The sequence below is a fragment of the Drosophila elegans genome, unplaced genomic scaffold, assembly GCF_018152505.1.
Source record: "Drosophila elegans isolate 14027-0461.03 unplaced genomic scaffold, ASM1815250v1 contig_149, whole genome shotgun sequence".
NCBI classification, from domain to species: Eukaryota; Metazoa; Arthropoda; class Insecta; order Diptera; family Drosophilidae; genus Drosophila; species Drosophila elegans.
In genome coordinates this window covers 6,030,995-6,058,633 of record NW_024545513.1, presented here as the reverse complement: position 1 = coordinate 6,058,633, position 27,639 = coordinate 6,030,995, and the positions used below count along the sequence as shown (strand labels likewise).

General features: G+C 43.5%; 5 protein-coding genes across 7 annotated transcripts in view; 2 read left to right on the top strand and 3 right to left on the bottom strand.

The window, feature by feature from the left end:
• Window positions 1-162: 162 nt before the first annotated feature.
• LOC108149865 (trichohyalin) lies at window positions 163-2,699 on the bottom strand. Its single transcript, XM_017277745.2, has 2 exons — window positions 531-2,699; window positions 163-472 (listed from the first exon to the last, which is right to left on the bottom strand). Exons 1-2 carry the CDS (start codon window positions 2,567-2,569, stop codon window positions 421-423), a joined length of 2,091 nt encoding a protein of 696 aa, XP_017133234.1. The 5' UTR covers window positions 2,570-2,699; the 3' UTR covers window positions 163-420.
• Window positions 2,700-3,912: 1,213 nt separating this feature from the next.
• On the bottom strand, window positions 3,913-5,718 carry LOC108149867. Its single transcript, XM_017277749.2, has one exon. The coding sequence runs from the start codon at window positions 5,414-5,416 to the stop codon at window positions 4,361-4,363; it is 1,056 nt and encodes a 351-aa protein (XP_017133238.1). The 5' UTR covers window positions 5,417-5,718; the 3' UTR covers window positions 3,913-4,360.
• Window positions 5,719-6,108: 390 nt separating this feature from the next.
• Window positions 6,109-27,639, bottom strand: part of LOC108149864 (centrosomal protein of 162 kDa) — a 29,689-nt gene continuing 8,158 nt past the window's right edge. Inside the window, exons 2-7 of one of the 2 annotated variants that reach the window (XM_041707140.1) lie at window positions 10,695-11,349; window positions 10,021-10,234; window positions 9,274-9,950; window positions 7,229-7,422; window positions 6,937-7,156; window positions 6,109-6,873 (exon numbers count right to left, since the gene is read on the bottom strand). In XM_041707140.1, coding sequence (XP_041563074.1) covers window positions 6,755-6,873; window positions 6,937-7,156; window positions 7,229-7,422; window positions 9,274-9,950; window positions 10,021-10,234; window positions 10,695-11,349 — 2,079 coding nt within the window. In that variant the 3' untranslated portion in view covers window positions 6,109-6,754. The remainder of the gene's footprint in view (window positions 6,874-6,936; window positions 7,157-7,228; window positions 7,423-9,273; window positions 9,951-10,020; window positions 10,235-10,694; window positions 11,350-27,639) is intronic. The other variant, XM_017277744.2, reaches the window with a different exon arrangement.
• Window positions 15,708-21,158, top strand: LOC108149863 (fibrous sheath CABYR-binding protein). Its single transcript, XM_017277743.2, has 5 exons — window positions 15,708-18,045; window positions 18,116-18,304; window positions 19,405-19,546; window positions 19,616-20,141; window positions 20,764-21,158. The coding sequence occupies exons 1-5, from the start codon at window positions 15,711-15,713 to the stop codon at window positions 21,055-21,057; spliced, it is 3,486 nt and encodes a 1,161-aa protein (XP_017133232.2). The 5' UTR covers window positions 15,708-15,710; the 3' UTR covers window positions 21,058-21,158.
• On the top strand, window positions 21,977-25,610 carry LOC108149857 (carboxypeptidase B). Of its 2 annotated transcripts, XM_017277736.2 has the most exons (4): window positions 21,977-22,445; window positions 23,094-23,432; window positions 23,917-24,280; window positions 24,748-25,610. In XM_017277736.2, exons 1-4 carry the CDS (start codon window positions 22,040-22,042, stop codon window positions 25,535-25,537), a joined length of 1,899 nt encoding a protein of 632 aa, XP_017133225.1. In that variant the 5' UTR covers window positions 21,977-22,039; the 3' UTR covers window positions 25,538-25,610. The 2 variants fall into 2 exon arrangements, with proteins under 2 accessions (XP_017133225.1, XP_041563075.1); XM_041707141.1 differs by lacking the exon at window positions 23,094-23,432.

Here is a 27,639-nt window from a genome sequence, read left to right as displayed (position 1 = left end):
CGGATGCGGATGCGGATGCGGATGCCCAGCCATGTGAGTGGACAGTTGCGGTCTCTCGGATGCGAACGCACCAATTATCCAGGGGTGACGGGATGATGGGATGACGGGATAATGGAATGATGGGGGTGACCCACATCAACCGCCGGAATCGAAACTCACGGATTGCAATGCAGTTTGCAGATGCTCGACTACTCGAGAGCATCCCATCATATATTTTCGTTATGCTTTTGTCGGCTATAACAGGAGAAAAAGGATTTTGGTTACAGTAACAGTTGGATTAAATTGTGCAATGCTCATGCGGAGCATTATGTCCCATCCTTCTGCTCGTTGCTCGCCTTCGGGTCCGTTTGCATTTTCCGGGGTTAGTCGTGCCATATCCATTTACTCGTTTTTGGTTCTATCAAGTTGGGGATTAGAAGCCTAGCAGCCGATGGCCTGCAGATAGCCCTGAATTTGCTCATTCAAAGCATGGCTAAGGAAAAGAGTTGATTAGTAGAGATTTTCTAAGGTGTATAGCAGCAGATACTTACCCAAATCCCTTGCCACTGGCTGTTGACTTCTTGTAGAGCGCTGCCAGGAGGAGAATCTGTCCGGTCATCAGAAGCTCTCGCTTGCCGTAGCTCAACCAGCCCTTGGATTTAACTTGGGTAGCCAGAAGTTCACGCTCCTCCAAAGGCTCACGGATCTCGCGCCTGGAAGATTCACGTCCCACTGGTTGGAAATCTCTGTCCACACGCCTTTGAACTGTTCGCTCTTCTCTTCGCAAATCATCACGGTCCACTCGATCCTCCCTTTGTGGAGTTGCTACTTCCTCTCTCTCTCGACGAGTGTCTTCACGTTCCTCTCTTCTTTCAACATCTCGCTCGACTCTTCGTAGGTTATAGCGTTCTACTCGACGAGTGTCTTCTCGTTCCTCTCGTCGCTCGTTCATTTCCCGCCTCACTTCTTGTTCTTCTCTTCGATCCACACGTCGAATATCCTCGCGTTCCTCTCCCCTTTGGTTTTCTCGCTCCTCTCGTAGTTCTTCCACCCGCCTGACGGAAATACGTTCGACCCTTGAGAGATCTTCCTCCTCGCTTTGCTCCACCCTGCGCTCTGCTACACGTTCTTCCCTTCGTACTTCTTCACGTTCTGCTCTCCGTTCAACGCGGCGGATTTGTGATTGCCTGGCTTCTGCTCGCTCAACTCCAACCCTTTGCAGATTGTCTAGCTCTACACCACGATCACTTCGAAGAGATTCACTTTCAACCTGTCGTCTGGACATATCCCTATCAGTGGATTCCTCGATGCGTCGTTCTTGTCGACGAAGGTCTACACGTTCCACTCGCTGCATGTTGTGCCTGTCGAGACCTTCGTCCCTACGGCTTTCCTCACGCTCCTCCCGCCTGGCTGAGTCTCGTTCCTCCCGCCGGAGATCACTACGTTCTTCTCGGCGATCATTTTCGCGAACTTCCCTGCGAAGATTATCGCGTGATTCGCTCAATCGACGAATTTCAAATCGAACGCGGTTCTCTCGCTCTTCGCGTCTGGCAGAGTTTCGTTCGAATCGTCGTTCTTCTGGTTGTTCATCTTGCACGCGAATGTCTCGCTCTGTTCGCCGAAGATTGTTTCGCTCCATCCGCTGCTCAGATTCTCGTTCAGCTCGCTCAACTGGTCCACGTTCCATACGCCTGGAGAGTTCCGTTTCTACGTTAGCTCTGTCGCCACGACGATTGTCTCGGGCATCAATACGATTATCGCGTTCTTCACGTCTGGAAATTTCACGGAGTACTCGGCGTTCACCAATTCTCTCGTCTGCTGTTTCCCGACGAGTTTCGACCAGTCGCTTGTTGAATTCTTGATCCTCCCGTCGGTCCACGCGATCCATTTGAGCTTCCCGAGGTTCATTGCGTGCAACACGCATTTCACGCCGCTCTACTTTCTCTTCACGAACCACACGTCGTTCTGCGCCATTTTCACGAGACTCACGGCGTTCTTCACGATTTTCACGAGGCTCTACTCGCTTTTCATGAACTTCCCGTGGATTCATTCGTTCCTCACGATCTTCACGTTGCTGTACTCGCTCATCCCGACTCTCACGTCGCTCTTCACGATTGTCACGGCGTTCTACACGCTCCTCACGAGCTTCACTTCGCTGTACTCGCTCATCACGAGTTTCAGTTTGCAGTACTCGTTCATTCCGAGCTTCTCTTCGCTGTACTCGCTCATCGCGAACAAGCCGCCGCTCTACTCGCTCTTCACGAGTTTCACGTGGTTCTACCCGCTCATCATGAGCTTCCCGTCGCTCTACTCGCTCCTCACGAGTTTCACGAGGAGATGAGTCAAACCTGACAGTCGTTTCCTCGCGCCTCTCGTTCCCACGATCATCGCGTGCCACTGACTCCACCGGCACTGTGCTCTGTCTGTAGACCATGTGCTCGTCGTAGTCATCCAGCCGATGGTGGACATCCCAGCGGCGGCCACCGCAGATGGAGCTGCCGCAGGATATCCTACTGCTTGCCAGTGCCAAGGTCAGACAGCCAAGGTGGAGCAGCAGGAGCAGGACGCTGAGCCGAAGCCTCATCATCATTGGTCGCAAATACTGTTTAGTCTCAGGTACACAAGAAAAAAAAGTTAGAAGATTTAGTTCGCTGCTGTTTCACCAGCAGGCTGTGCAACTGGAATGACTTGGCCAGAGGATTGTGACCGCTTTTATAGCAGAATACGGGCAAGCATTTAATGGATAGCACTTCCTACTCGCAATTTGTGGTGCTGATTGATTGAATTCCGCTTATCGCACATGTGCACCACTGCACCAGCACCAGCAACAGCAACAGCACCACCGAGATGATGAAGATGATGAAGACGACGATGACGACCAAGTGGCGCAGACGCCGCTGTCCAATCGTGTGAGCCTAATGCGCCTGTTCCCAATTTTGTTTTATGAATGAAGTAGAAAATTGCCAAGCCTGTGACGTCACAAGGGATATAGCCGATATGTATGGGCAATAAATAAAATAGGGAATCGATTGGCGAAACGCGTTAAGCACTCGTCGTGGTGACGTCAATATGGGGATTCTCAAACTCCAACTTTTCTCGAAAGCGAGTGCACAACTGCGATAAGCGCAATTCAATCAAAATCAAATTAGAGTGCATCGAGCACAAGGAGCTAACCCAATAATTGCGGATACTCCTGTGGCTCCTTAGATGACCATCGGGGCGTAAAATTGCGCATCGACTTGGCAACTGTGTCCCCCGGACATGACCGTGAAACCATTGCGGGTATAAAAGCCAGCGATAGCAGCTCGCAGAGCTGTCAGTTGTCTGGATAATCCGGAGGAGAGCGGTCCCCCAAAATCCCCGGTTGGCCTCGGAACCGGCGGCTTCAAAAGGTTGGACCCAAGGAAACCGGCTCCAAACTCTGCATCCTCAGCGGACAACCTTCCAAATGGAGTACACCACAACTAAGAATATCGCTTAACCAAGTATCACAACTAACTAAGTAACCAAACTCGTTATATATCTGCATCATATATATATATTCATATATTAACCGAAATGGTATTGTATCCGTAGAAGACCACTTAACTCTAAACGTAATCGTAATCGTAATCACTGTTAAACTTAGCCAGTTAAATGTTGCTGTTGTTTGGGATCGTATTGTCATGGAGCTGAAAGATTTGAGCAGCTTCTTCTCTTACTCGTCGATGTCTAACCATATAGAAACTACTCGTATATATGTATGCAACTTCTATAACAAACCCCTGATTCGAAAATATAATGCTAAGAATATAAATGCATTTGCTGAAAGGCACGATACAAGAAGCACATATGAATACAATGTTCGTTTATGGGGATCGCCCACAGCATCGGTAGTTATCCATCCAATCGTATGACTAACCAAATACCAAATAAATTGTACTCGTACTTTAATCAAACGTTGAGCAAAATTCAAATTGATTTTTTTATTGAAGGGGAAATCTTTTGGGAAGCATATGCTTAAAAAGCAATAGCAATCATACTTGTATTTAGCAAAAATTACTTCAAAACTGGCGTTTCTTTGGATTTTCTCCGAGCTTTTTAGTCTTAAATCAATACTTAACAATCAAGGAGCAGCTGAGGAACTTCTGATTTCATACAGCTAAATCACTTCCAATATCAGATAAATTTCTCTGCTGGATGGGACCCAAAAGTACACCAAAAACTCCTTGATTGATCTTTCTTAACATTCAAAGAGCTTCTGAGAAACTTCTGGTTTCATCCAGCTGAGTAAGATCCCATATCAGATGAAATTGGCGAAAGTACCTTGATTTCTATCTTAACATTCCTCCATAACATAACTCCTGATTTGATCCAGCTAGGACCCGATCTCCTTGTTTTCCTACACCATATCGCAGTGGGTGACGAGCAGTGGCCGGCTGATCTTGCCGTTTTTCGTTCCATGGGCCTGCATGCACTCGATGACCTTGTCGCCGCGAATCACCCGCCCGAAGCCCACCCGCTGACCATTGGCCACCGGCAGGGGCTTGAAGCTGATGCTGAAGTTGATGGCCCCGCCGGGGAATCCATGGACGCAGTACTCCTTGGCGCAGGAGAAGACGTAGCCATGGCGTCCGTGGTTCATCACCCGTGCATCGAACTCCATGCGACCATTCAAGCAGGGAGTAGCATGGCCAGTCGGATTTTTGCAGCTGCCCAGCAGATAGCATTCCAGCCAGAGCTGCGGAAAGATGCGGCGCACGGCGAACTCATGCGACCGCTGGGCCAAACAGGTGCGGACGAACTGCAGCACGACCAGCGGAGCGGCCTCTGTGTACAGCTGCACCACCACCTGGCCCAACGGCCGGCCGTCCATCAGGCCAAAGTGCAGGACAATCCTGGGCCGGAGTAGCCGCTTTAGATCGTAGTTGTCGAGCGGCAGGTCCAGATCCCAGCCATCGTACTTGGCGAACACCTCGCTCTCTGCCAGAGTCGATCGATTGGTCATCACACTGGGACACCGTCCACTAGACTGGGACTGCTGGTTGGGCCGCTCCCGCTGAGCACCTTCACTACCTTTCCGGCCCTGGATCCGCATCAGGCGGTGGCCCAGCTGCATGTTCCGATGCTGCAGCAGGTCCAATCTTCGCTGCATGTGCGGCAGAGCCGATCGGGATACCAGCGGTGGAGCCTCCAGCGAGTCCAGTTGGCCGCCGGTGCGCTTAATCTTCGACAGCGTCAACAGCAGGTGCACATTATCGTTGGTCCGGTTCAGAATGTGGCGGGTATCCTGCTGCAGGACGTCGAATCCGCCCAGGGTCTTGGCATTCAGCAGTGGCGGTCGCTGGTCCACCAAACTGGTGGCCCTCCTCAGGCGCTGCAGGTACAACCTATAGCGACTCAGCTGGAGTCGCCTCTGGCGTCTGGCGACCAAGGAACCACCAAAGCTATCAAACATCTCCAAAAAGAAGCGATAAGTTTACTTTTTTGACTATATATATGTACGCATATATAGATCATACGAGTTGTGTATTGGAATACTGTGAATTTGTATTTGATTTCTGTCTTAGTTGTCCGCCTGCTTGAGTTTTTTTTTAATTGGGGAGATCTATTTTATTCCATTCGGTTCTTAACAGGGACCGTAAGTATTTGGAAAACCAACGCAGTAATCATTGTGATTAAATTTTATTTTGAAAAAATATTTCAAAAATAATATCAGCGTAAACAAAAGTCATCGACAATGATTACTGGGTTGGGCTTTAGTTTGCTTAAAAATATAAATAGCAGAGCCATACTGTCCACTCTATGGATTAGCTTCTTATTGAACTGACAGCAGCACCCCAAAAGAGTTTTAATATTTGTATTATTACGTAAAGGTAGGTGGTCGAAAAGTTAGCATATTGTTTTAATTGTCATTTGTATAATTCTAGGCTATTTGGAGTATCTCATTTACGGGATTCAACATAAATAAAATGTATTTACGGTCCCTGGTTCTCAGTTTTTTTTTCTTTTCAACTTTTTTAAAGTTTTCTATCTTAAACGCACAATAATTGGGTTAGGTAAAAAAAAATCGACTGTTACACTGGTAAAATTAATAGTGCCCCAAAAGCGCTTTTCTTCTAAATCAAATATATAATATTCAAATTGAGATCGCTTCGAATTTCTGTACTTCGATATTCTATATACATAAAATACTTATTCCTAGTACAACTTTCATTTCCCAAGCTATTTCTCTTTCTCTCTCTCTTTCATTTTCATGACGCGCCCACTCTTTCGCTCTTTTGTCGCCATCTCTCTCTAAGTTGTGTGAATGGTTCAATTCAATTTCTACATCGAAACATTGATATTTAAAATACTTTCTCGCTAAGAACTACAATAACATTAATCATGTTCTGTGTTTTTAAATATCTATCCTTGTAGAACAAAGGCCCCAGGATTGGTTTAGCCTTGAGTACCAGATTAGATTGCAGCTGGCTTGCGGGGGAGAAATCTTAAACCTAAATATAAGTTGTTGGCTAACTGATCACCGGTCGATATATACTTATTGTTTCCACTTTGAACACATTTGAATTTGCTTTGAGAAAATCGCCATGGGCGTCAGTTAGAGTTGCGTTTGATCGGGGAGCCACAATCTAACCTGGCAGCAAGTGCTGTCCTGGGAACCTGGCTAAAATTGTATGTTTTTTCATTGGATGTTTTTTCTGCTTAGACGGACTCTAGTCGAAATTGGCTGGCATTGAACATGGCAATGTTTCTTAGATCATCTCTACGACAACACTACGAACTTCACTACTTGTTATTGTTCTCCTGCATCAGATCCTCGAGTGCTCCGTTGAGCCGTCCTTTGCTCAGGGCCTCCACCAGCATATGGAGTCGCTCCTCCCGCTCCGAGTGCCTCCTTTCCAATAGTGATACCTTAAAAGTGCGTTTTTATTTTAGTTGCAATATAGGGTTAGATCGAAACAATCAAATCTCTACTTGACTTGTTCTCGATTTGTTCTTGAACTCCAAATAGATCTTGATTGTTTGCCGGAAGTCTCTGTACCTTGGCTTTTAGGGCATAGTAATCCACGGGCACCTTGCGCCGCTTTTGGGTGGTCAGTGCCTCCTCCCGCTCGTTGAGTCTTTGCTGAAGAATTCGCACAGTCTCGTTGCAGGAGGCCAGCTCCCTTTCGTGGGCACTCTGCAGGGTCTTCAACTGAAGTTGTAGAGTTAAGAGTTAAAAGTTATGGCTTGAAATATTTTCCAAGAAAACTGTTGAAATACTCACATCCTGCAGCCGCTTATCGTGTAGTGTTTTATAGTCAGCCTCCAGCAGACGATATTTGTTTTGAGCCTCCTTCAGAGCCTGGCTTTCGGTGGCCGCCGGAATGTGGTCACTGTGGTGGTGGTGGTGATCATAGCCACTGGAGCGCCTCTGCAGGGAGCCACCGCTGGCCTGCGACCTAAGATCCAATTTGCTGCCTGCAAGACACAGAAGCATATGTATTTTATCAGAAATAAAACGTAGTAAATATGCAAAGAAATTCACAATAAGAAATCACAGACGAACCGCTAAGCATATTTAATTATGTAAGCTAATTCGGGGTTCATTGAGCTTCGTCTGGTCAAAATTTTGTACGAAATTTTCACAAAAAGCATAGCTATATTGCATAATCCGGCAAAGTTATGAAGAGCGATTTACATTTTTTACACACGCGTACGAAATTAAAACATACACTGATGATGCTATTTATACGGTTACCGTCGTCCGCTTTTGGCATTTACAATTATTAACAATACAAATTTGACGGAGCGACGGCTCATTAATTAGCCACAAAAACCGCACAAGACATACAACATAAAGCGAATAAAAAAACGAAACAAAATTACAAACGCAGAAAAAGAAGTAATAAAACGGCCAACGGGCAGAGGCGGCTAACAAGTCATGGCATTATAAAACGTTTATTTGGGGGGATGGGCGGATGGGGGGATGGGGGGATGGGGGCTTAGAGATAGAAGAGGTGGGGCCACTAAAGACCTGATCCAATCCAAGTCGATCCCCGGCAGCAGCGTCCACCGACCCGCAGCCAAAACAAACTCGCGTCGTCTTTGACTTTGACTTTCGCTTTCGAATTTTCTTTTTCGATGGCAGCCGATGGTAGCAGCAATAGCAACAAGACTCTCAATTCCGAATCGACAAAAGGTAAATAAACAAGCGTGGTCAGGCCGCACAGGTGACATAACCAACTGCCCGAGATGGGGTCTCCCGTACCGTCCCGCCACGCCCTCCCGCCCACAACCCGCCGTGCCTCCACATACATACATAAATCGCCTTCGACTCTGTGAATTCAATTTCGTTTTGGCCGCTTAACCCTAACAAAACCAATTTTCTTAACATAGTAACCAAATAATTCTGATTTGAATTAAGAAATACTCAATATTGAGCAAAATCAAATTTAAATTTCTAACACATAGTTTACCTTTCATTTGAAAAATGTTAATAACATTTATCTATTCTCCATCAAATTAATAAATTTAACATTTGACATTTTCAGATAAAAGTGTTTTAAATGTCTAAATATTTTAATAGCTTTTTGTTTTTAAAAATATGATCAATAAACCTTAAAGTTTATGTTCTTAATAAGATTATAAAATAGATATAAATAAGACCTCTAGCTAGCTAGGTTCGGTATTGCAGCTTAACATAGCTTAAATAAAATATTAAATAAATCTAAAAATAAAATAAAAATAATATATGTATATATTGCTCATCTAAACAAGATCATTTGATGGGAGCCCCATAAAGCCACGATTGTCAGTGGGTTAAGACGTCTTGGCCCGGCCGAAACGTGTTTGTCTTGGCCATTGGCCGATGGCGTTTGGCCGCTTAGCCGCTTAGTTGCGCTGCAATTGCCGTTTGAAACGAGTGCAAAAAGTGGTCAAAAGGCCGACAGCGTCGACAGCCGTACAATGATTTATTCCAGCAATTTATTTGCCGTCTCTACTAGAAGTGGTGTGCAGTGGGCAAGGGGGGGTAGGTAGGGGAGTATGGGAGTGGGGGAGTGGGGGAGTGGGGGAGGTGCTACCAAGTGTACGTGCTGACCGGGCAGAGAAAGTCCATAAATTACCAGCCATCCATCGGCGACCGAGTGACACAAACACAACCGAAATTAGAGAGGGGGCTGCCATGGGATGGGTTTCGGTTTCAGTTTTGGGTTTCGGTTTTGGTTTTTGGTTTTTGGTTTATGCTTTTTGGTTTTTGGTTTTATCTGCTGTTTTGGTTTAATGGATCTGCTAGTGAGTTAAGGATTTAGGACGGGGCTGGCTGCTCACCTGTCTGGCTGCTGGAGCCACTGCCATCCCTGTCCCGCTGCAGCTTCCGTATGGTCTTCTTGCACTCATCCAGCTCCCGCGTGAGTCGCTGCATGGCCTTGTTTTTGATGGCCAAGTCCACACGCATGCTCCTCACGGAGCTGAGCAGCTGGGCCTCCTCTTTGGAGCCACCGCCTCCGCCACCGCCACCATGGCTGAGCAGCGAGAGCGTGGAGTCGGACTGCGAGATGGGCAGCTTGGAGGGACCGGCGGTGACCAGCGGGGAGCGCCTTTGGCCACCGCCACTTTGCTTCGAGTTCGGACGCGACGTGTTCGGCGTGGAGTTGGCCGTGCTGCTGGTGCTGCTACTAGCGGATGGGGCATGTGGATGTGGGTGGGCATGGAGGCCATGGCCATGGCCATGGTAGACGAGGGCCGGCGAGGGGCAGCCAATGGTGTTGGTGCTGTGATCCCGCGTACCGTTCGCCGACTGCGTCTGCGTCCCCATCGTGGTGGTCATCGAGCTGGCCAATCCGCCGGTACCAACTCCACTGCCCACCGGCTGCTCCTCACCCTCCACCGGCTCCGTTTGGGTGCAATTGTTGTAGTACCTATCCGCACGCTTTTGCATATAGCGATCCAAGGTGCGCACCTGCGATTCGATCTGCTCATTCAGCTTCGTGTTGATCTCCTGCAGGCTGTGTGTGTAAAAAAGGCAAAGAAATTAATCCCGAAATCGAGAAGCACCCAAAGTGGAGGACGACCCACCTTAGGACCTGCGTCTCCAGGTCCGCAATGTGCGTCTCGTATTTGGCCTGCACCGAATTGAAGCGCGCCTGGACATTGGCCAGAATCTGCTGCGCCTTGCGATCCTGCTCCTTGGCATCCGATTCCAGCTGGGCGATGCGCTGCTCCAGCAGCTTGCGACTGTTGGCGCTCTTCTGGTCGCCCAGCGGACACATGCCCGGACTCTTGGAAGCCACTGTGGGTTACAAATATATTTTATTTAAAAATATACAAAAATAAGCCCAAGTTTGTATTCACAAAGTTATTAACAATTACACTGACAATTAAATGGAATAGTAAAAATAAATATCCAACTATTGAATTCAACATTTAGTATTTAATAAATATTTTTAAACAATTATTAAATTATTAATTGAATTTACAAGCAAGTAATAGTGCTTTAAGGTGTAAAATTTAAGGATTTTTTAAATGGTCTTTGCTAAGCCATACAAAAATTCTTTAAGAAAACTTTCAAGATTTGAAGTGCAAAATCTAAGGATCAATAAAAAGGTAAGCTAAACCAAAAAAAAAAAACCCTTAAGAAAAAGTCTAATTTCAGGTTTAAAAAAAATGTTCAAAGAACCTTCTCGTAAGCAATCTAATATTTTCTTATTTTGCCAAGTATTTGGAGTTTATTTGGGTTAATCCAAACGCACCTATCAGAGCGGAAACCGAGTCCGGATGCTTGCGCATGAGAATCCGCTCCATTTCGCGGCACTGGCGCTGCAGGTCCTGGATTACTCGACCGTCCTTCTCCTTGCCCTCGCTCGTCCGCCGGCGCTCCTGGTGCGCCTCCTCCAGTTCCTCTCGCAGCGATCGCTGCACCTGAAGCGCCTCGGTGCGATCTCGACGAGCAGCCTGGAGTTCCGCCCGCAAGACATTGGCGCACTCGTTCAGATGCTGCACGTCCAGCTTGAGCATCTCGGACTCCTCCTGCAGCCGGCCATTGTGCTCGCGGAGGGCACGCTGCGTCTGCGACAGCGAGTCGCTCTGCAGGCGAACGGAGGCCAGTCGCTCCTCCGTGTCCTTCAGCCGCTCCTGCAGCTGTTCGATCTCCAGCTTGAGCGCATGCTCGCGCGAAACACTGCAGGCGATCTGCTCGATGGGCGAACTTAGGGTGCTGACCAGGTGCTTGGGCGAGCTGCCCACCGCCTTCTCGCTGTAGTTGGCCATCGGGCGGATGGGTTGGTTGTACAGGTGGGCGTGGCCCATCGCTTGGCCACCGGGCGAACTCCTCACCGAGTGGCCGACGTCCTCTGCCAGCGGAGCAGCTGCTGGGGCGTCCACCTCCGCCTCGGTGATCTCCTCCATCTGAAAAATAATAATACGAATTCATCCATTAATATATATGTTTTTATTTATTAAAAATAATGTAATGTTATAATGTAATGGAGCATTAAAAAAAAATTAATCTTTTATATTAGTAATCTTCAAATATTCATAAGTACATCAAGAATAAGTTGCATTTTAAAATATATATTAAAGTGGTATTTTTTAGAATACCTATTTGATTGCATAGGTCGCTCTTAAAAAAACTATAAAAAGATATAGCATATAAAAAAGAATAAAACGAAACGAAGAACAAATTTAGTTAAACATATATAATATTAAAATAGAATGGTTATAATAACAATATTGAAATCACAAACATTGAAAGTTATTTTTATTAGAATACTAGCGAAAGTTGAACACATTTTCTGCATTTTACTCATGCTCCACCAAACTATCATTTAGAAAAGCATTTCGAAGAAGAAGCCCGCCGTAAAAAATGGTACTTTTTATCTTTGCAAACTTAGAGGCCCAAACTTAACATCTCTTTTCCAGACTCCGTGCAAGATGAAGAGGTTCGATGAGTTATGGGGGCCACGGGGACATGTGAAAGTGCAGGGGAGGTGTTTTCCTGGGGTGTGGCAACTTAGCTTAACGGTAATGGGCCACAAAAAGCCATGTGATGGTGCGCGCTGCGAGAATAATAATAATACTTAATACTTGTCGTCGCTTGGCGGTTTCTTTCCCAAACACCTCCATCATCCATCCTATGCCGGGATAGGCAGAGCAGAGCCGAGCAGAGCAGTAGAAAAACAGAGCCAGTCAGGCAGTACAATAAAATCAAACACGACAATGACAACTTCATGTCCCGCCGCACAGTGGAACTGGTTGCTCTTAATATTAATCAAATAATGGGGGTTTCTATTGATAAGCAAAAATTTTACCTCTTAATAAAAGTGCAGCATATTTATTAGCATTTTAAGGTAGCTCAACTAATTAAACATCTTGCTAATATTAAAACTCAAAATAATAATGATTTAAAAAATGCCGTTTAAAAAAGTTTGATAAGCTATTTATGAAGTGTACTTTATATATTTTTTTTATACAAGCTTACAGAAAAGTCAATGCAAAACACAAGACTTGGGCAACGAACTAACAGTGTTTTATAAAAGTTTTTATAATGTATGAAAATGTATTTGAAGCGAAGACTTAGGCAACGAACTAAGAGTAAGATATTTTAAGCAATACAATTAATAATAAATAACGTAATTAAAATAAACAAGTAGTTATTATTATTATTATTATTTTAAATTTTTTGTTGATCTATTGTATGTATATATTCTGTTATATGCTATATATTCTGTTTGAACAGATTTTTGCCAATTGAAAAATGTATTTTATTTTGTATTTTATTTTGTATTAAAACGAAAGACTTAGGCAGCGAACTAGCCATGCGTTTTTTCAGTCCACTGTGCGCAGTCGCAACCCTCGTCAAACGTTATCGACTGTCAAGTGGTACTTGGTACTATGGTCACCCGCAACCATAAGAAGATAATTGGGATGATGTGGGCGTGCAGCAGCAGCAACAAAAACAACAATGCACTCGACACTCGAAAAAAAGCAGCGAAATATTGAAGAAGAAAGAAAGTTCGTACCCCCCTCCACCCCTAACCTCCCACTCCCCCAACCGCCCACCATCGCCCATTGTCCCACAGTAACTGAGTGTGTATGAGTGTATATGTATGTACGTTTATGTGTTTGTGTGCATCGGTTTTAAAGTTGCTTGTTTTTTCGGCATTTACCCGCCAGCGATTGACTGACATTTTGCTGCCCACTCTCGCTTTCATCGACACTCCACTTGGTAGTAGAATCTACCTGAAAAGCATCGTACACCTCCATCGCGCACATACACACCATAACACCATACACCATACACCACACACCATTCACTTCATTCATACTTTTGTGAATTTTATGGAGCTGCCACTTTCCACTTTGAAATCAACTTAAAATGTGTGAATATTGCGATGCCAAAAGTTTTGGTTCAATAAATTAGGATATATTAGCTTGATTAGAAAATAGATTAACTTAAAAAAAAAAAAGTATTAAGGTTTTTAAAAAATGTATTTGTTTGGTTGTTATTTTTATTGTACTTAACTTAATACAAATATATTTTTTTTTTGAACAAAGTGATACATATTACACTTAATTAATTTTACTCATATTTGTTTTTTTTTTAAATTTTGTAATAATTGTTGTTTAAATGTTTCATAGATTTTGTAAATAATAGAAATGATAAATAAATATAAATTAAATTATTCAAAAATAAATAATATTTACGATCGGTTTTTTTTAAAACCCAAATTATTTCTTATATTCTAAAATATTTTATTTAATCTTTTCTGGCCTGAAAACGAAAGACTTAGACAACGAACTTTAACATAACTATAAGAAAAATCAAATTACACTCAACTGTGATTTTATTTAAATTGCCAATTAATTAGCACTATTGCGCGAAATAGCCGCGAAAATTTGTGGAATCCATTAGATTTATTTGCAGTCAGGTGCTAAAGAGTAGGCTAAAGAGTGGGCACTCGCCAACCACCAGATGTCGGTCGATTGATCGAGAAACTATAAATACTTATGGCGGACTATTAAGGACAATTTCACTACTTGACCCAGGCAATGGCGATTTCAATGTGTGTGTTGCGCTGCCCGCTTTGCAATTACTTGAACTCTCGCTCTTCCTCAATTGTCATTTGATAAACTCCACTTATAAAGTGAAAGGAGCGGTAACAACAGCAATGGAACCGGCAATTGTTTGGCCACTGACGAGGTGCGGTTGATTAGAGAGCAGAGCGTGGGTAATACCAATACAAAACACATGTAAAAAAAACACAAAATACAAACAAAAAAAAAACAGAGCGGCAGAGCAACTTACTCAGAAATCATGTCAATGAGCAAATTGGAAACTTTTAAAGCGCGCCATCACAACACAAATAAAAAATAAGACGATCTGCGTATGATTTCGTGTGCCAAATCTGAGGAATCACGGGTGCGTCCTGCTGCACTCGGTAAATAAATCTATATATATATATATATATGAATAAAACCATTAACATGTCCAGCAACCGATTCCAATGACAATAACTGCAGTTAACACGCAATTGCCAATTGACATCGATTGTCAATTGAGGCTCCCGCTGATTCAGTGATTCAGATCGAGATCAAGATATAGATATGGAAAATATGGAACTTCAGAATGATTTGCTCTTGCTGTGCATATAGAAAGTCGTGCAGTCGATAATTGTGACACTTGATGGCACTTACAGAGAGCTACATTTAATGTTTATCAATATTTAAATGGGAAAAAGTTATTTATGGAATCAATACTTAATTGTTAAGAGGAAGTGTAAAACATGCGCTTTTTTCTTCGCTTTTTCAACGTGTTTAGTTTAACTTTATTTAACTCGAAACAGTTTTTAAGCGTAAGCCAAGCGTTTATTATTAAATGATAGAGTCGGCAGGTTGACACATAAATAATCTATAAAACAAATGCTTCAGTTGTATTGTTTTTAATTTAAATATTATATGAATATACAAATTGTATTTTGCAATTACCTCAAACAAAAATATTATTATAAATAAAATGAGGAAATACTGTAGTTATACATTTCAGCTAGTTTCTAGGATTTAGAAATAAATTATCTAAAATACAAATACTTCACTTTTATTGTTTAAATAAATAATTAAATATTTTTTTAAGTACAAATTGTATTCTACAATTTCCTAAAACAAAAATATTATTGTAAATAAATTTAGAGATACTGTAGTTATATTTATAATTAATTATAATTATATCTTTTATATTTTTTTTTTAACGCAGTTCCTATAACTGTTTTCGAATTCGATTAGTTTCTCGTGTTATTTTGAGGGGGTTGTCTGCGTATATCTTGAGTTTAGATCTGTTATAGCACTGCATACATTTTGATTATCAATTTCTGGTTATGCTTTGCATTGATCCCGAAAGAAAGCGAGAGCGAGTGACCCGTCGATATGGAAATGTGGGTTCATAGATGGAAGAAATGCTGGGCGACATATGGTTATGGTTATGGTCATGGTTATGGTTATGCCGATGACATTTGCTTGAAGTTCGGGGAGTGGGGGGATTAACATATGAGACCGCTGGACTGGTGGCTTCTCACAAGGAAGAGAGCCACAGACCCGAGACACTGAAAACATTAACATACATAACAAGTTCCACTCTGTGATGGCCAGTGTAAGCGGGCAGCGACGCCGACTGCGGCAGCGGCAGAGCAGCAGAGCGGCTGAGAGAAATATCGAAAATGAAATGGCAATACTTTCCCAGCGTTGGTATAAAAGCGCCACTCCACCAATGGGACATGTCTCATTACGGTTCACAGTCAGATCCCGCTAAGATGTACAACGCGAGATCGCGTGGCAGCGCTGCCATCGAGGGGATTTCCCCACAAAAAACACTGCTCACCATCGGCTCTCTGTTCCTAATCCTTGGCTTTGTTGGTCCGGCGACCTCCATGTCGCTGGATCGTCTGGCTCTGGAGAGGAACGAGCTGCCGGCGGATCAATCCCAGCAGCAGCAGCAACAGCAGCAGGATGTCCTCGTGGACGATATGAAGCTCACCTCAATCCCATCCGCCGACTCCTCGGACATGTATATGCTGGTGCCCGAAACGGTGGCCAGCCAACTGGAGGACACCGAGCATGTGCATCGCAACACCATCGAAGCCAATCCCGAATCGGAATCGCCCGCCTCCACCGACATGCTGATGCTCGAGAGCGACTCCAGTCCGGCCATGCAGCTGGTGGAGCTGCCCAGCGACATCACCGTGGCCGAATCCCAGCCAGAAACGGAGCACGATGCCCAGCAGCAGTCCGAGTCCATTGAGGAGCATGTGGTGCTGATGAAGCCACTCAGCCAAGAGGCTCAGCTGGAGCAGGCCGTGGACCAGGCCACCGAGGCGGCACCACTTCCCATCCTGCACGATGATCTGCCGGAGGATGAGAAATCTCCGGCCGAATATGAGGAAACGGAGAAGGAATCCGAACCGAACATGGATGATCAGGTGCCCGAGGAATCGGAACCCCAGCCGGAACAGGTGCAGCCGGAACAAGTGCAGCAGGAGGAATCACAGAATCCACAAATCGAAGCTGATGTTGAGGCGGAAAAGAAGCCGGAGAATGAGTCACAACCTGAGGTTGAAGCTGAAACTGAAGCTCAACCAGCTGTTGAGCCACAGCCTGAAGTGGAATCACAGCCAGAGGCTGAAGCCCAGAATGATGCTGAGTCCCAACCTGAAGTTGAGTCCCAGCCAGAAGTGGAAGCCCAGCCAGAAGTGGAAGCCCAGTCAGAAGTAGAATCCCAGCCAGAAGTGGAAGCCCAACCTGAAATGGAAGCCCAGCCAGAAGTGGAGGCCCAACCAGAAGCTGAATCCCAGCCAGAAGTTGTAGCACAGCCTGAAGTGGAAGTCCAGCCAGAGGTGGCAGTCCAACCTGAAGTTGAATCCCAACCAGAACCAGAATCCCAGCCAGAAGTCGAGGCTGCAAAGCCCAGTGATAACGAGGTGGACACCACGGAGGCATCTCTGATGGAAACCCTGGTCGAGGGCATTGAAGAAGGTCTCACCGCCGCCATGGACAACCTGGTGCCCGAAGAATTGGCCGAGGCTTCAGAGAACAAGGAGCAGGAGCAGGAGCAGGAAAACGATGAGGAGCTGTCGCCAGTTACAGAAGCCACCAAAGAGCAGGCAATTCCCGAGGTTTCCGAGCAGGAAAAAGAAGAGGAACCCGAAACCGAACCCCAACTTTCGTTGGCCGATGAGCCAGAGGCTGAGATGGCCCAAGCTCCAATTGAAACGCCAGAGGAAATCAAGCCTGAAGAGGAATCGCAGCCGGAGGAGGCTAAGCCGGTAGAGGAATCCAAGCCAAAGGAGGAAATCAAGTCGGATGAGCAGGCCAAGCCAGAGGAGGAGCCCCAGTTTGATGCCGAGTCTCAGCCAATTGTACATGAGGAGAAACCTGAGGAAACTGCAGCTGAGACTCCTGCTGGAATTCCTGCTGAAATTCCTGCTGAAACTCCAGCTGAAATCCTTGCTGAAATTCCTGCTGAATCTCCAGCTGAAACTCCTGCTGAAACTCCTGCTGAAATTCCAGCTGAAATTCCTGCTGAAATTCCTACTGAAACTCCTGCTGAAATTCCTGCTGAAAACCCAGCTGAAATCCCAGCTGAAATCCCAGCTGAAGTACCAGCTGAAACTCCAGCTGAAATCCCTGCCGAAATCCCTGCTGAAAACCCAGCTGAAATCCCAGTTGAAATTCCTGCTGAAATCCCAGCCGAAGAACCAGCGAAAACCCAAGATGAAATCCAATCCGATTCTACCCAAACCGAGACCGAAGTGGAGAAGGTGGAGAAGGAAACCAAGCCCGTGGAGTCGTCCCTGCTGACCACCATCATACCCATGCCCATTCCAATGGTGGTGCCTGCGCCACAACCCACCATCCAGGTGCAGGATAGTGTGCTGAACTACGTCAATGCCTCGTTCCTGCATCAGCAGCAATCGGAGGCGGATCTGCCCAAGACGGAGGAAGAGTCCCCGTTCAATGCCCATCTGCGTCGCTACGATGGCGCCCAAGTGTGGCGCATTGTGGTCCAGACCGACAAGGACAAGCGAATGGCCGACGAGCTGCAATCCAAATACGGTGGGTACTCACTTAATGATCCCTAATACAACTATGGATGGCTAATTGTATACATTTTTAACCTATGCAGATGGCCAACTGTGGAAGGAGGTCAAGCAGGAGGTGGACTATCTGCTGAAGCCCCAAGTGTTGGCCGCTGCCGAGCGTCACATTCGCGCTGCCAATCTCTCGCGGATTGTGCTCATCGACAACCTGCAACATGTCATCGAAAAGGAGAATCCCCCAGCGGAGAAGATTGCCGAGCTCCAGAACCGAAAGGGTAAGTGATGGGCCAGAAAGTTGGCAGTTTATGGGGATTCAGAAAGCAATTAATCTGGATTAAGTTAGAAAGACACCAGAATGATGTGGGAAATACATAATTTTATAATAATATTATATCAAAAAGTATTTAAAGCCAGTCAAAAAATATCCGTGGTAATAAAACACATTTCGAAAGAATGGCAAGAATTCAGTGAAAATAGCCAATAGATAAAAAAAATTACAAATATGTCACAACTAATTAAATAAAATGTGAAGTAAAAGGTATTTCAAATTAAAAAGGGTGAATACAGGATAAGTAAATTTATTAAGCAAGCTAAATATATATTAAAAAGGGGAACACTCAAAGAAATCCAAATTAATGCTTTAAAAAATAAGCAGATTTCTGAACTATAGTTAGAAATCAAAACTTTTACATTGAAATAATCCGATTTTTTAATTATAGTTAGACGATAAACTCTTAAAATAGAAAGAGTTAGTTATAGATATCAAACAAAGCTTCAAAAACTCTTGCTTGTAATATTCAGGGCAAATAAGAACATTTTACACGGCCAAAGGGATATTTGCATTTGTGTTATTATTTTGTGGAGGAGTAAGGACTTGTGAGTGACAGGTGGTGCAATCAGGCGGTGGGCCGATGCCACCCCTTTTTTGTGCATAGGCCAGCGAGGTGTCGCCGCAAACGAGCATTTAATGCACTCGGCGAGGGGCGTGTGAAAAGTCATCAAGCGCAAAGTGGCTTTGCCATAGGAACGTGCCATGTGCCACGTGCCACGTGCCAAGAGCCACAACCCATGAGCCATGAGCCATGAGCCATGAGCCATGAACCATGAGCTCCAATAAAAAACGCACCCGGAGGAAAAGGACCTGGGTCCTTGCAAGACGCTATTGTTTAATCGATAGCCGGCGAGAAATAAGGGAATGCCAGACGACGCCAAGACGGAGATGCCTTCTTCGGGGGTTAGGGGTTAAGGGTTCAGAGTTCAGGGTTCAGGTTCAAGTTGAGGGTCATGGATAGTCGTCCCCCCCCTTAATTAACAGCAGGTTGAATGAACCCCAGGGGTTAGTGCATCATATTTATCTTCTGTTGCTGCATTACAGGACACCGCCTCACCTGGCAGGCCTACCATCGCCTGGAGGACATCCACGGCTTCATTGACTACATGGCCAAGACCTATCCCGATATCTGCTCCACGGAGATCATCGGCTACTCGGTGGAGAAGCGACCCCTCAAGATTCTCAAGTGAGTGCAGGCAAATACTGTAGCCACACAATATGTTATATATAATATACATATATAATCGCCCTTAAGGATTTCCAATGGCAATGCCCGTAATGCCGGCGTTTGGATCGATGGCGGCATGCATGCCCGCGAATGGATCAGTCCGGCCACAGTCACCTACATAGCCAACCAGCTGGTCGAGGGCTGGGAGGATCTGCCCGAGCACATGCGCAGCATCAACTGGTACATCCATCCGGTGGCCAATCCCGATGGCTACGAGTACTCCCACACCACCGATCGCCTGTGGCGCAAGAATATGCGTGCCCATGGACGCCAGTGCCCCGGCGTGGATCTGAATCGCAACTTCGGCTACAAGTGGGGCGGCAAGGGCACCTCCGCCAGCCCCTGCTCCCAGACATATCGCGGCAGCAAGGCCTTCTCCGAGCCGGAGACCTTCTACATCTCCAAGTTCATCAGCGGCTTCCCGCGGGAGACCTTCCAAGCGTACCTCTCATTCCACAGCTACGGCCAGTACATCCTCTATCCCTGGGGCTACGACTACCAGCTAACCCAGGATCGGGCCGATCTCGATCGCGTGGCGCGACAGGCGGGAACGGTGAGTTTTCGAAATCACACATCAAATCTCACATATTGCTAGACAATTCTTCTATGGTTTGTTTCAAAATTTAAAAAAAAAGTGTTTTATTTCCGGTTTAGCAAGCAAAAAAAAATTTTAAAACTTATATATTCATTTACTCATTTCCACTTAAACCAATGGAAATTTTAAATAATTTTAAATATCCATTTGCAAAGGTATTTTCAATAATCAGTTCTTTAAAAATTCAAAATATTTATACATTTTAGAAATCTGAAAAATCATTTAAAAACATTCGACATTTCCAACACATTTTTACATCACTTAAAAAAAAGTCTAAGATTATATAAATATTTGAAACAGCTTCCCTTTTCTATCTAATGATTTATGATATCGAATTTAAAAAAAAAGAGCTTTTATCAAAATTCCTCCACTGATAAAGAAGATGTTTTATAAACAATTACGAATCAAAATAATTTGTATAATTTAAAACATGAGAACCTTCTTTATAATTATGCATATCAATGCAAAATTTAAGCTTTTAATTTAATTTGGCTTTTAATTTTGATCAATTAGATTAAAACAATTAATAAGAACTTAAAAAACCTCCTGCTAATGAACTCGTTAATTCTTTATTCCCCAGAGCATTACCAAGTCGACTGGAGTGAAGTACACGGTGGGCTCCTCCGCCACCACTCTGTATCCCGCTGCCGGTGGCTCCGATGACTGGGCCAAGGGCATTGCGGGCATCAAGTACGCCTACACCATCGAGATGGGCGACACGGGCCGGTACGGATTCGTCCTGCCGGCACGCTTCATCCAGTACAATGGCAAGGATGGAGTGACCTTCGCCGACACCGTGGCCAGGGCCATTGCCCAGGGACGCGGAAAGGCGGTGGCCAGGAACAGCAGTGGCGGCCGGAGGCGTCGCCACTAGTCCCGCCCACTTAGTTCAATGCGATTTTTTTGTAAATCAGCCTAATTGATTTTTTTTTTGCTATTTATATGAATACTATTTATTTATTTATTTATTCTACTTGTAACTAGACAAATTGAACACACACACAAAAGACACCACACAAAAACAAAACAAAAAACTCATCAAAATGGACTGAAAAATGTTTATTGAAGAAGTGAAAAATTAAAAAACTTAAAAATTTAATAACCATACTTTTATTCAAATGGGAAGGCGTTAAGTTCAAACACTGGAAAAAAAAACAGTAAAACAGACTGCAAATTTGTTCCGTTTAATACTGTTTATATCGTTAAAAAAACAAATGTTTAAAAACAAAAGACCTTTTTTTATTCGTTCAAAAGATTTTTAATTAGCTCAAGACCGTCTAAAGCTTTTTATTATCAAAACAAAAGAAGACAATCAATATGCATTAAAGAAAAAAAAAAACAACATTTAAAAAAAAAAAAAAAAAAAGTATTTAAGACCAAGAAATTCATATTTCCTTAAAATAGGTGTAACATCAAATCCACAACTTTAATAGCTGATATAAACACTAATTACTTTTCAAAGATTTAGAAGCGACCCTCTTCTAGGGATTATAACAGTATAACAGTATGACAGTAGCTCACGCCTCACCTCACCCAAAGTAAAAGTCCGAAATGAAAAGCATCAAAATCAGCGGCATTCCGTCAATATGCAAATGCGTTGGCCTTAATTGGGGAATCGGGCGAATTATGAGAAAATAGAGAATGGCGGAGGAGGAGGAGAAGGTTGCTTGGATAATGGAGAACAGAGAACGAAGAATAGAGATTTGAGAATTGAGAACGCGGGAAGCCGTTAGCCGGAGGCTGCGGCTCACAAATCGATTTGCGAACGCATTAAATGCGCACCAACGGTTCAATCGATCGCACCACACACAACAAGCTACGAAATCTGCTACAAATTCTTAAACTATATCTATAAAATGCAACTCCGCCTCTGGAAGTGGGCGTGGCTGCCTCTGGTGCTGCTAATTGCCGCGAAAATGAAGCAAGTTGGCGGTAGGAACTATCTGGATTTAGCCCGCACCGATAATCGGTTAACGAGGCTACCATTTTTTGGCGGCGGTGTGGGTCACCTGCTGAGATACCTCCACCCGTTGACCATGAATCCCGCATCCGAACGCGGTAGAATCTCGGAGCTTCGCAGCGATTTGGATGCCAACTATGTGAGGTATCGAGGTGCGCAACTGTGGAAGCTCAACTTTAATGCCACCCGAGGTTCATCCATGGCGGAGCGAGAGGAGGAGGAGGAGGAGGAGGACGCTGGGGAGGAGCGACAGGTGGTGGACTCACCGGATGCCCAATTCAACGAGGTGGTCGCTCTTTTCGGTGAGTCCAGTAAACAAAATGCCCTGGAGGGGCTATCAAAAAGTCTGCCAAGCCGCACAAAAGAAGAGAAATTGTCAAGCCTAGAAGCACACTCGAGGTGGGGAAAATAGTTGTTTTTTTTTAGTTCTTCGATAATCTTAGTTTTCAAACCCAATTCGTTTTCAAATGACTTTCATTCCGGTTTTTAGAAAAAAAAGGTCAAAGGCCTTATTTTATTTAACAAAAATAAAACCCTTTTAGGTAAATTCATTTTTGAAAATCTGAAACATTTTTAAACAATGTATCTTTATAACCGAGTAACGGTAGCTTATTTAAAATAATTGTTTAAAATTAAAATTTGTTTCTTATTTGAAAATATAGTATCTTACTCTTTATAAAATGTAATTCCACTGCTTAGATCTTATAATCTTTAATATTTCCTTCATATTTACTGATAAACACACTAAGAGCTATTGTCTTGACCCCGTCTGTGTTAACGAGAGGCGGGTTTTAGGGAGGGGTCAGGGCAGGTCAGGTCAACTCGGCCACCTGAGCACGCATTCGCACGAATAAATTTGTGGCTTTTGGCATAAATCAGAGAACCGCTAGTCCAGAAGTTCGGAATCCAGAACCGAGTTAGATTTAGTTCGAAGATGCAGCCGCTGGAAGCGCTCACGTTTGTGGCCCTGATCGGATCAGTTTTTGGCCAAAAGCTGCTGCTGTGGAGGAGCGTATCCGTGCCAGAGATATCCGGAATCTCCGGCCTGCCCCTCGCCCTTCTGACCCTCAATAGCAGCGAGCTCTACGAGTCCACTTTCGAGGGCCTTCAGTGGCTGTCGCCCTTGGATCTGCGGCGATTCGACTTTATATCGCCGGGCTCCTCGTTCCAGATCAACAGACGCTACCGAAATGGCAGCCATGTGCAGCGATACTACGGCTTTCAGCTATGGAAGATCCATGAAACCCGACTGGAACTGCCCGAACTGAGGGCCTTTTGGCGGCACTTTGGTATAAACAACGCACGAGAGAATATCAAATATCAACAATATTAGTCATCAAATAGGTCTTTTAACATTTTTTTTTAAGGCCTGTCTCATGTTTCCAATCGCTTCATATTTGCGAAAGTAAATTCAGCATAACACAATCTGTTCTCAAAACTTAGTGAACTATACTTGTATATATAACTTTTTGCAAAATGACTCTCATAATTATGCAAAATCTATTTCCTACTTTCTCATTTGCAAATTTTTGTAAATATTCATTTAACCTAATTTAAAACTTTTTCTTAAGGGAGTTCGACTTGTTATAATAATAAGACATTAGGGCTTAAGAAAATAAGAAAAATAATAACATTAGGCGTGGAAAACCCATTTAAGATGGACTTTCTGATGTCTGATTTTTAAAATCAAATATATAAATGGCATTAAATTTGCAATGAGTATTTTATATACCTCTATTTTAATGACTTATAATGCTACCCAACTTATTTCAGGCAGCGAGGTATGGAATATCAACCAGGATGGCATCGACATCCTCATCGAGCAGCGCAATGTGGCCGATGCTCGGAAGTTTATGGAAAAGGTGGGCTTTAGCTACAACATTATGATCGACGACATCGAGTCGGCCATTGATGAGACCTATGTGGAAGTGCCGGCCGTGGAGCATCCCTTGGATTCCGTGCGTAACAATTCGCTGCCGTGGATGGAAAGACCGGGATCCCTGATGAGCTGGCGTCGTTATCACGATCAGGCGGATATCCAGCAGTTTCTGCAAACGCTGCTCGAAACGTACTCCGAAAATGTGGAAATAATCCAGATCGGTGTAACGCGCAACAAGAGACCACTGGAGGTCATCAGGTGGGTTAAAAAAAAATTTAAATCACTGGAAAGGTTGTCTATGCAGTGCTAAAGAGCTTTATTAAACGAATTTTAATAAACTAAATTTTGGATTGCAAATATAGGCATAGGAAAACTTGTATTTTAATTTACCTAAATGTTTAGTTACCAATCAACAGAATTAGGTTTAAATATATTTGGTATAGTTTTAGATTTTCAGGACAAATTTAAACTGTTAATAATTCTTTAAAATTCATTTGGCAAAAAGCTGCAGTAAATAATTTTCATCAACTTTATAAAAATAATTTAAAATTCTTGAGAACGCAATTATTTTTTATGTCTGATCTATTTAGTTTATAGGACTAGCTTGATAAAAATACACAAACAAATTATAAAATTGCTTAAAAACCAGTTTTGACTGCTATTTCCATAAGCCAACAAATTATTTTTTTTCTACCAATTTTGCCCCACCTCTATTTGTTTTTAAGGGTCTCCAATGGCAATCCGGATAATTGGGCCGTTTTTGTGGATGCAGGACTGCAGGCCAGGGATTGGTTGAGTCCTGCCGCCCTCACCTACGCCATTTCCAAGCTCACCCATTTGTGGGGCAGGTCCAAGGTTAAGGGTCAGGGTCAGAGGGCGGAGAAGGCGATGCGCCGCATCGATTGGTACTTCCTGCCACTGGCAAATCCCGATGGCTACCAGTACTCGCGCCACACCGATCGCCTGTGGACCAAGAATCGGGCCTTCGACAGTGAAAGCGGTTGTTACGGCGTGAATCTGGACCGGAACTTCGAGTACGGCTGGGGCGGCACCGGATCGACGAGCAATCCGTGCAAGAATCTCTATCGCGGCGCCGAAAGCTTCTCCGAGCCGGAGAGCCGAGCCCTGCGAAGTTTCCTCTCCGGAATGCGGGAGTATCTGGGTGCCTACGTATCCCTGGGTGGCTATGGCCAGGCCATCACCTATCCCTGGGGCGATGCGGATTACGTGACGGAGAACCAGAGGGATCTGAAGCTGACGGCCAGGAGGGCAGTTCTCGCATTGAGGCGTTTAAACCAGGCGGAATACTCGGCGGGCACCAGCTATCGCCAGAAATTGGCGCGGCCCGGAAACTCCGCCGACTGGGTGCAGGATCGCATCGGACCCCAGATGGTTTTCAACATGTTCCTCAAGGATCAGGGACGCTACGGTTATCTGCTGCCACCTCACTATATCGTGGAATCCGGCGAGGAGGTCTTCGAATTCATGCGCACCATCGCCCAGCAGTTGCAGTAAAAGCAAACATTTACAACTTCACTTTATATATTAGTCCATTGGTCAGGACCCGAATGTTATAGCCTATCCTAATCCCTAAAAACCACCGTATTTATTTTGTTCTATAAATATATATATATCTTTCTGGAAAAGGTTATATTTATGTAATTATTTAATTAATAATTAAATGATAGTTGGGTAGGATATCCCCAGAAACCATTGTATTTAATTTATTCTATAAATTTATTTATCTATTTACAAGTATATGTTATGTATGTTTGTTTCTTTTTTTTTGCGGCAAAATCTTTATGAAACTGAAACAATATTAACTTTTTCTTTTTGAACTAATAATAATTGGTGTAGGGGATATCCATTGTATTTAATTTTTAATCAAATTTCCCCTAAAAATATATATAATAATTTTGGCGATAAAATCTTCATTAAACTGAACAAATATGTTCTTGTATCCTAAGAACAGAGAAAAACTAGGTTTATTTAGATATCATTTTTTAAAACGATCTATAAAGAGGTTATCTTAAAGGTATTTAAAACCACATACGTGATGAAAATACATAAATCGTAAGCGCACCTAAAATATTTTCTTCTCAAATATTAACTGCCTACTTTTAGGCTAAAATGGGTAAGCAAAGCTCCCGCGTAGAACAGTTTGAAATGCGGAATTCTCCGGAGAGTGTGAACAACTATCTTCTCCACTCTCTTCGGGCCCTTTCTTTGCGAGGGGTGGTGGGCGATGAAAAGAGAGCCGTTAGCCACGTGTTTGATTCGCTGCCATTTTCGTTTAATGATTTCGCAATCGCGCATATCGTAAACGGCATTATCCATTAACGATCTTATGTAAACCTGGCCAAAAGGCGAATAAAACTAAAAAGAATGCTAAGCAAATTAAATAGAAAGCTGAGAGAGAGAGAGGGAGAGAGAGTCGGCAGAGAGTGCGGGAGCAAGCGCCAACTTTCACTTTCAATCGCGTTTTAAAAACCAGTAAGCTCAAACCACAACGCTTACGATGTTTTGTTTTTCAGCTCTTGCCGCTTTGTTTATTTTTTTTTTTCTATTTAATTTATTTTTTTTTAGTTTTGTCTTGTTGTTGCATATTTGATTGGATTTATTTTGTGCATGCATATAGAAATTAAGCGAAAGGCCCGCGGCCATCGCCGCCTGCCGCCAAAGTCAAAGTCAAAGCTTCCGAAGAAAGTGATTTGAGAAATAAAATAAATAAACCAAAAATATGAAAAAATTAAAAATTAAAAATTTTATATTAAACAAATATGTATAGATGAATCAACTAAAAACTTTCCAAACAAAAACCATGGGAGAACGAATAAAAAATTGTACACAGAAAGAATACGAATATTTTAAAACTTATAAATTAAAAGAAAAAAAAAACATTTTAAATAATTAATTTTTAATCTGATACCAACGGGACAATTATTGGTTTACCCCTTTAAACTGAAACTGTTTTGATAGTTTTAGAAGATAAAAATATAAATTTTTTAGAGAAATTAAATTAAATAAATAAATACTATTTTAAAACTTTTTATTTTTTTAAAAATTCTAATTTTTTTTGGTGTATAAAGCATTTACTGTTCAATGAACCAGCAGCGGACAAAAAGGTGCCCTGAAAAAATCTTCCATTGTGGCCAACACTCTCGAAAAAAGGGTTAAAAGTGAAAATCTGGGCGCCACAAAAAACCCAGAAACAAATAAAAAATAAATAATGCCTGGCGGCAAAAAAAAAAAACAAACAAAATAAATTGAAGTGTGGGCGGCGGGGGCGGTGCAGATGATCAAAGGCAAAAGAAAGTAAAACTCGCCAAGTGGGTCAAAATCGCCCCGTCACACAATCACACCAATCCATTAAACAAACACACACACTCACGCAGTGATTTTAAGTTTGTGACACAATTGTAAATCCAATTTACAATCGCACTTGTGTTCAAAAATCAAACTGCAGTCGGAAAAAAAAGCAAATATAGGATATTTTGAACTTGCCACAGCAAGTTTTTAGTTTCTGTTTTATAATAACAAGAAAGAATGACGGGCGGGAATATTAAATAAGTAAACAAAATCCCGGAATTTCCGATCACCGTAGTTCAAAGATATAT

Bases quoted from the DNA above. Each gene is read 5' to 3' on its own strand.
- LOC108149863 (XM_017277743.2), top strand. From the start codon at position 15,711: ATGTCTCATTACGGTTCACAGTCAGATCCCGCTAAGATGTACAACGCG. The intron at 18,046-18,115 runs GTGGGTACTCAC...TAACCTATGCAG, and splicing joins CGAGCTGCAATCCAAATACG to ATGGCCAACTGTGGAAGGAG. The intron at 18,305-19,404 runs GTAAGTGATGGG...GCTGCATTACAG, and splicing joins CGAGCTCCAGAACCGAAAGG to GACACCGCCTCACCTGGCAG.
- LOC108149867 (XM_017277749.2), bottom strand. From the start codon at position 5,416: ATGTTTGATAGCTTTGGTGGTTCCTTGGTCGCCAGACGCCAGAGGCGA.
- LOC108149857 (XM_017277736.2), top strand. From the start codon at position 22,040: ATGCAACTCCGCCTCTGGAAGTGGGCGTGGCTGCCTCTGGTGCTGCTA. The intron at 22,446-23,093 runs GTGAGTCCAGTA...AGCCGCTGGAAG, and splicing joins CGAGGTGGTCGCTCTTTTCG to CGCTCACGTTTGTGGCCCTG. The intron at 23,433-23,916 runs GTATAAACAACG...AACTTATTTCAG, and splicing joins GGCCTTTTGGCGGCACTTTG to GCAGCGAGGTATGGAATATC.
- LOC108149865 (XM_017277745.2), bottom strand. From the start codon at position 2,569: ATGATGATGAGGCTTCGGCTCAGCGTCCTGCTCCTGCTGCTCCACCTT. The intron at 473-530 runs GTAAGTATCTGC...TCTTTTCCTTAG, and splicing joins GCCAGTGGCAAGGGATTTGG to CCATGCTTTGAATGAGCAAA.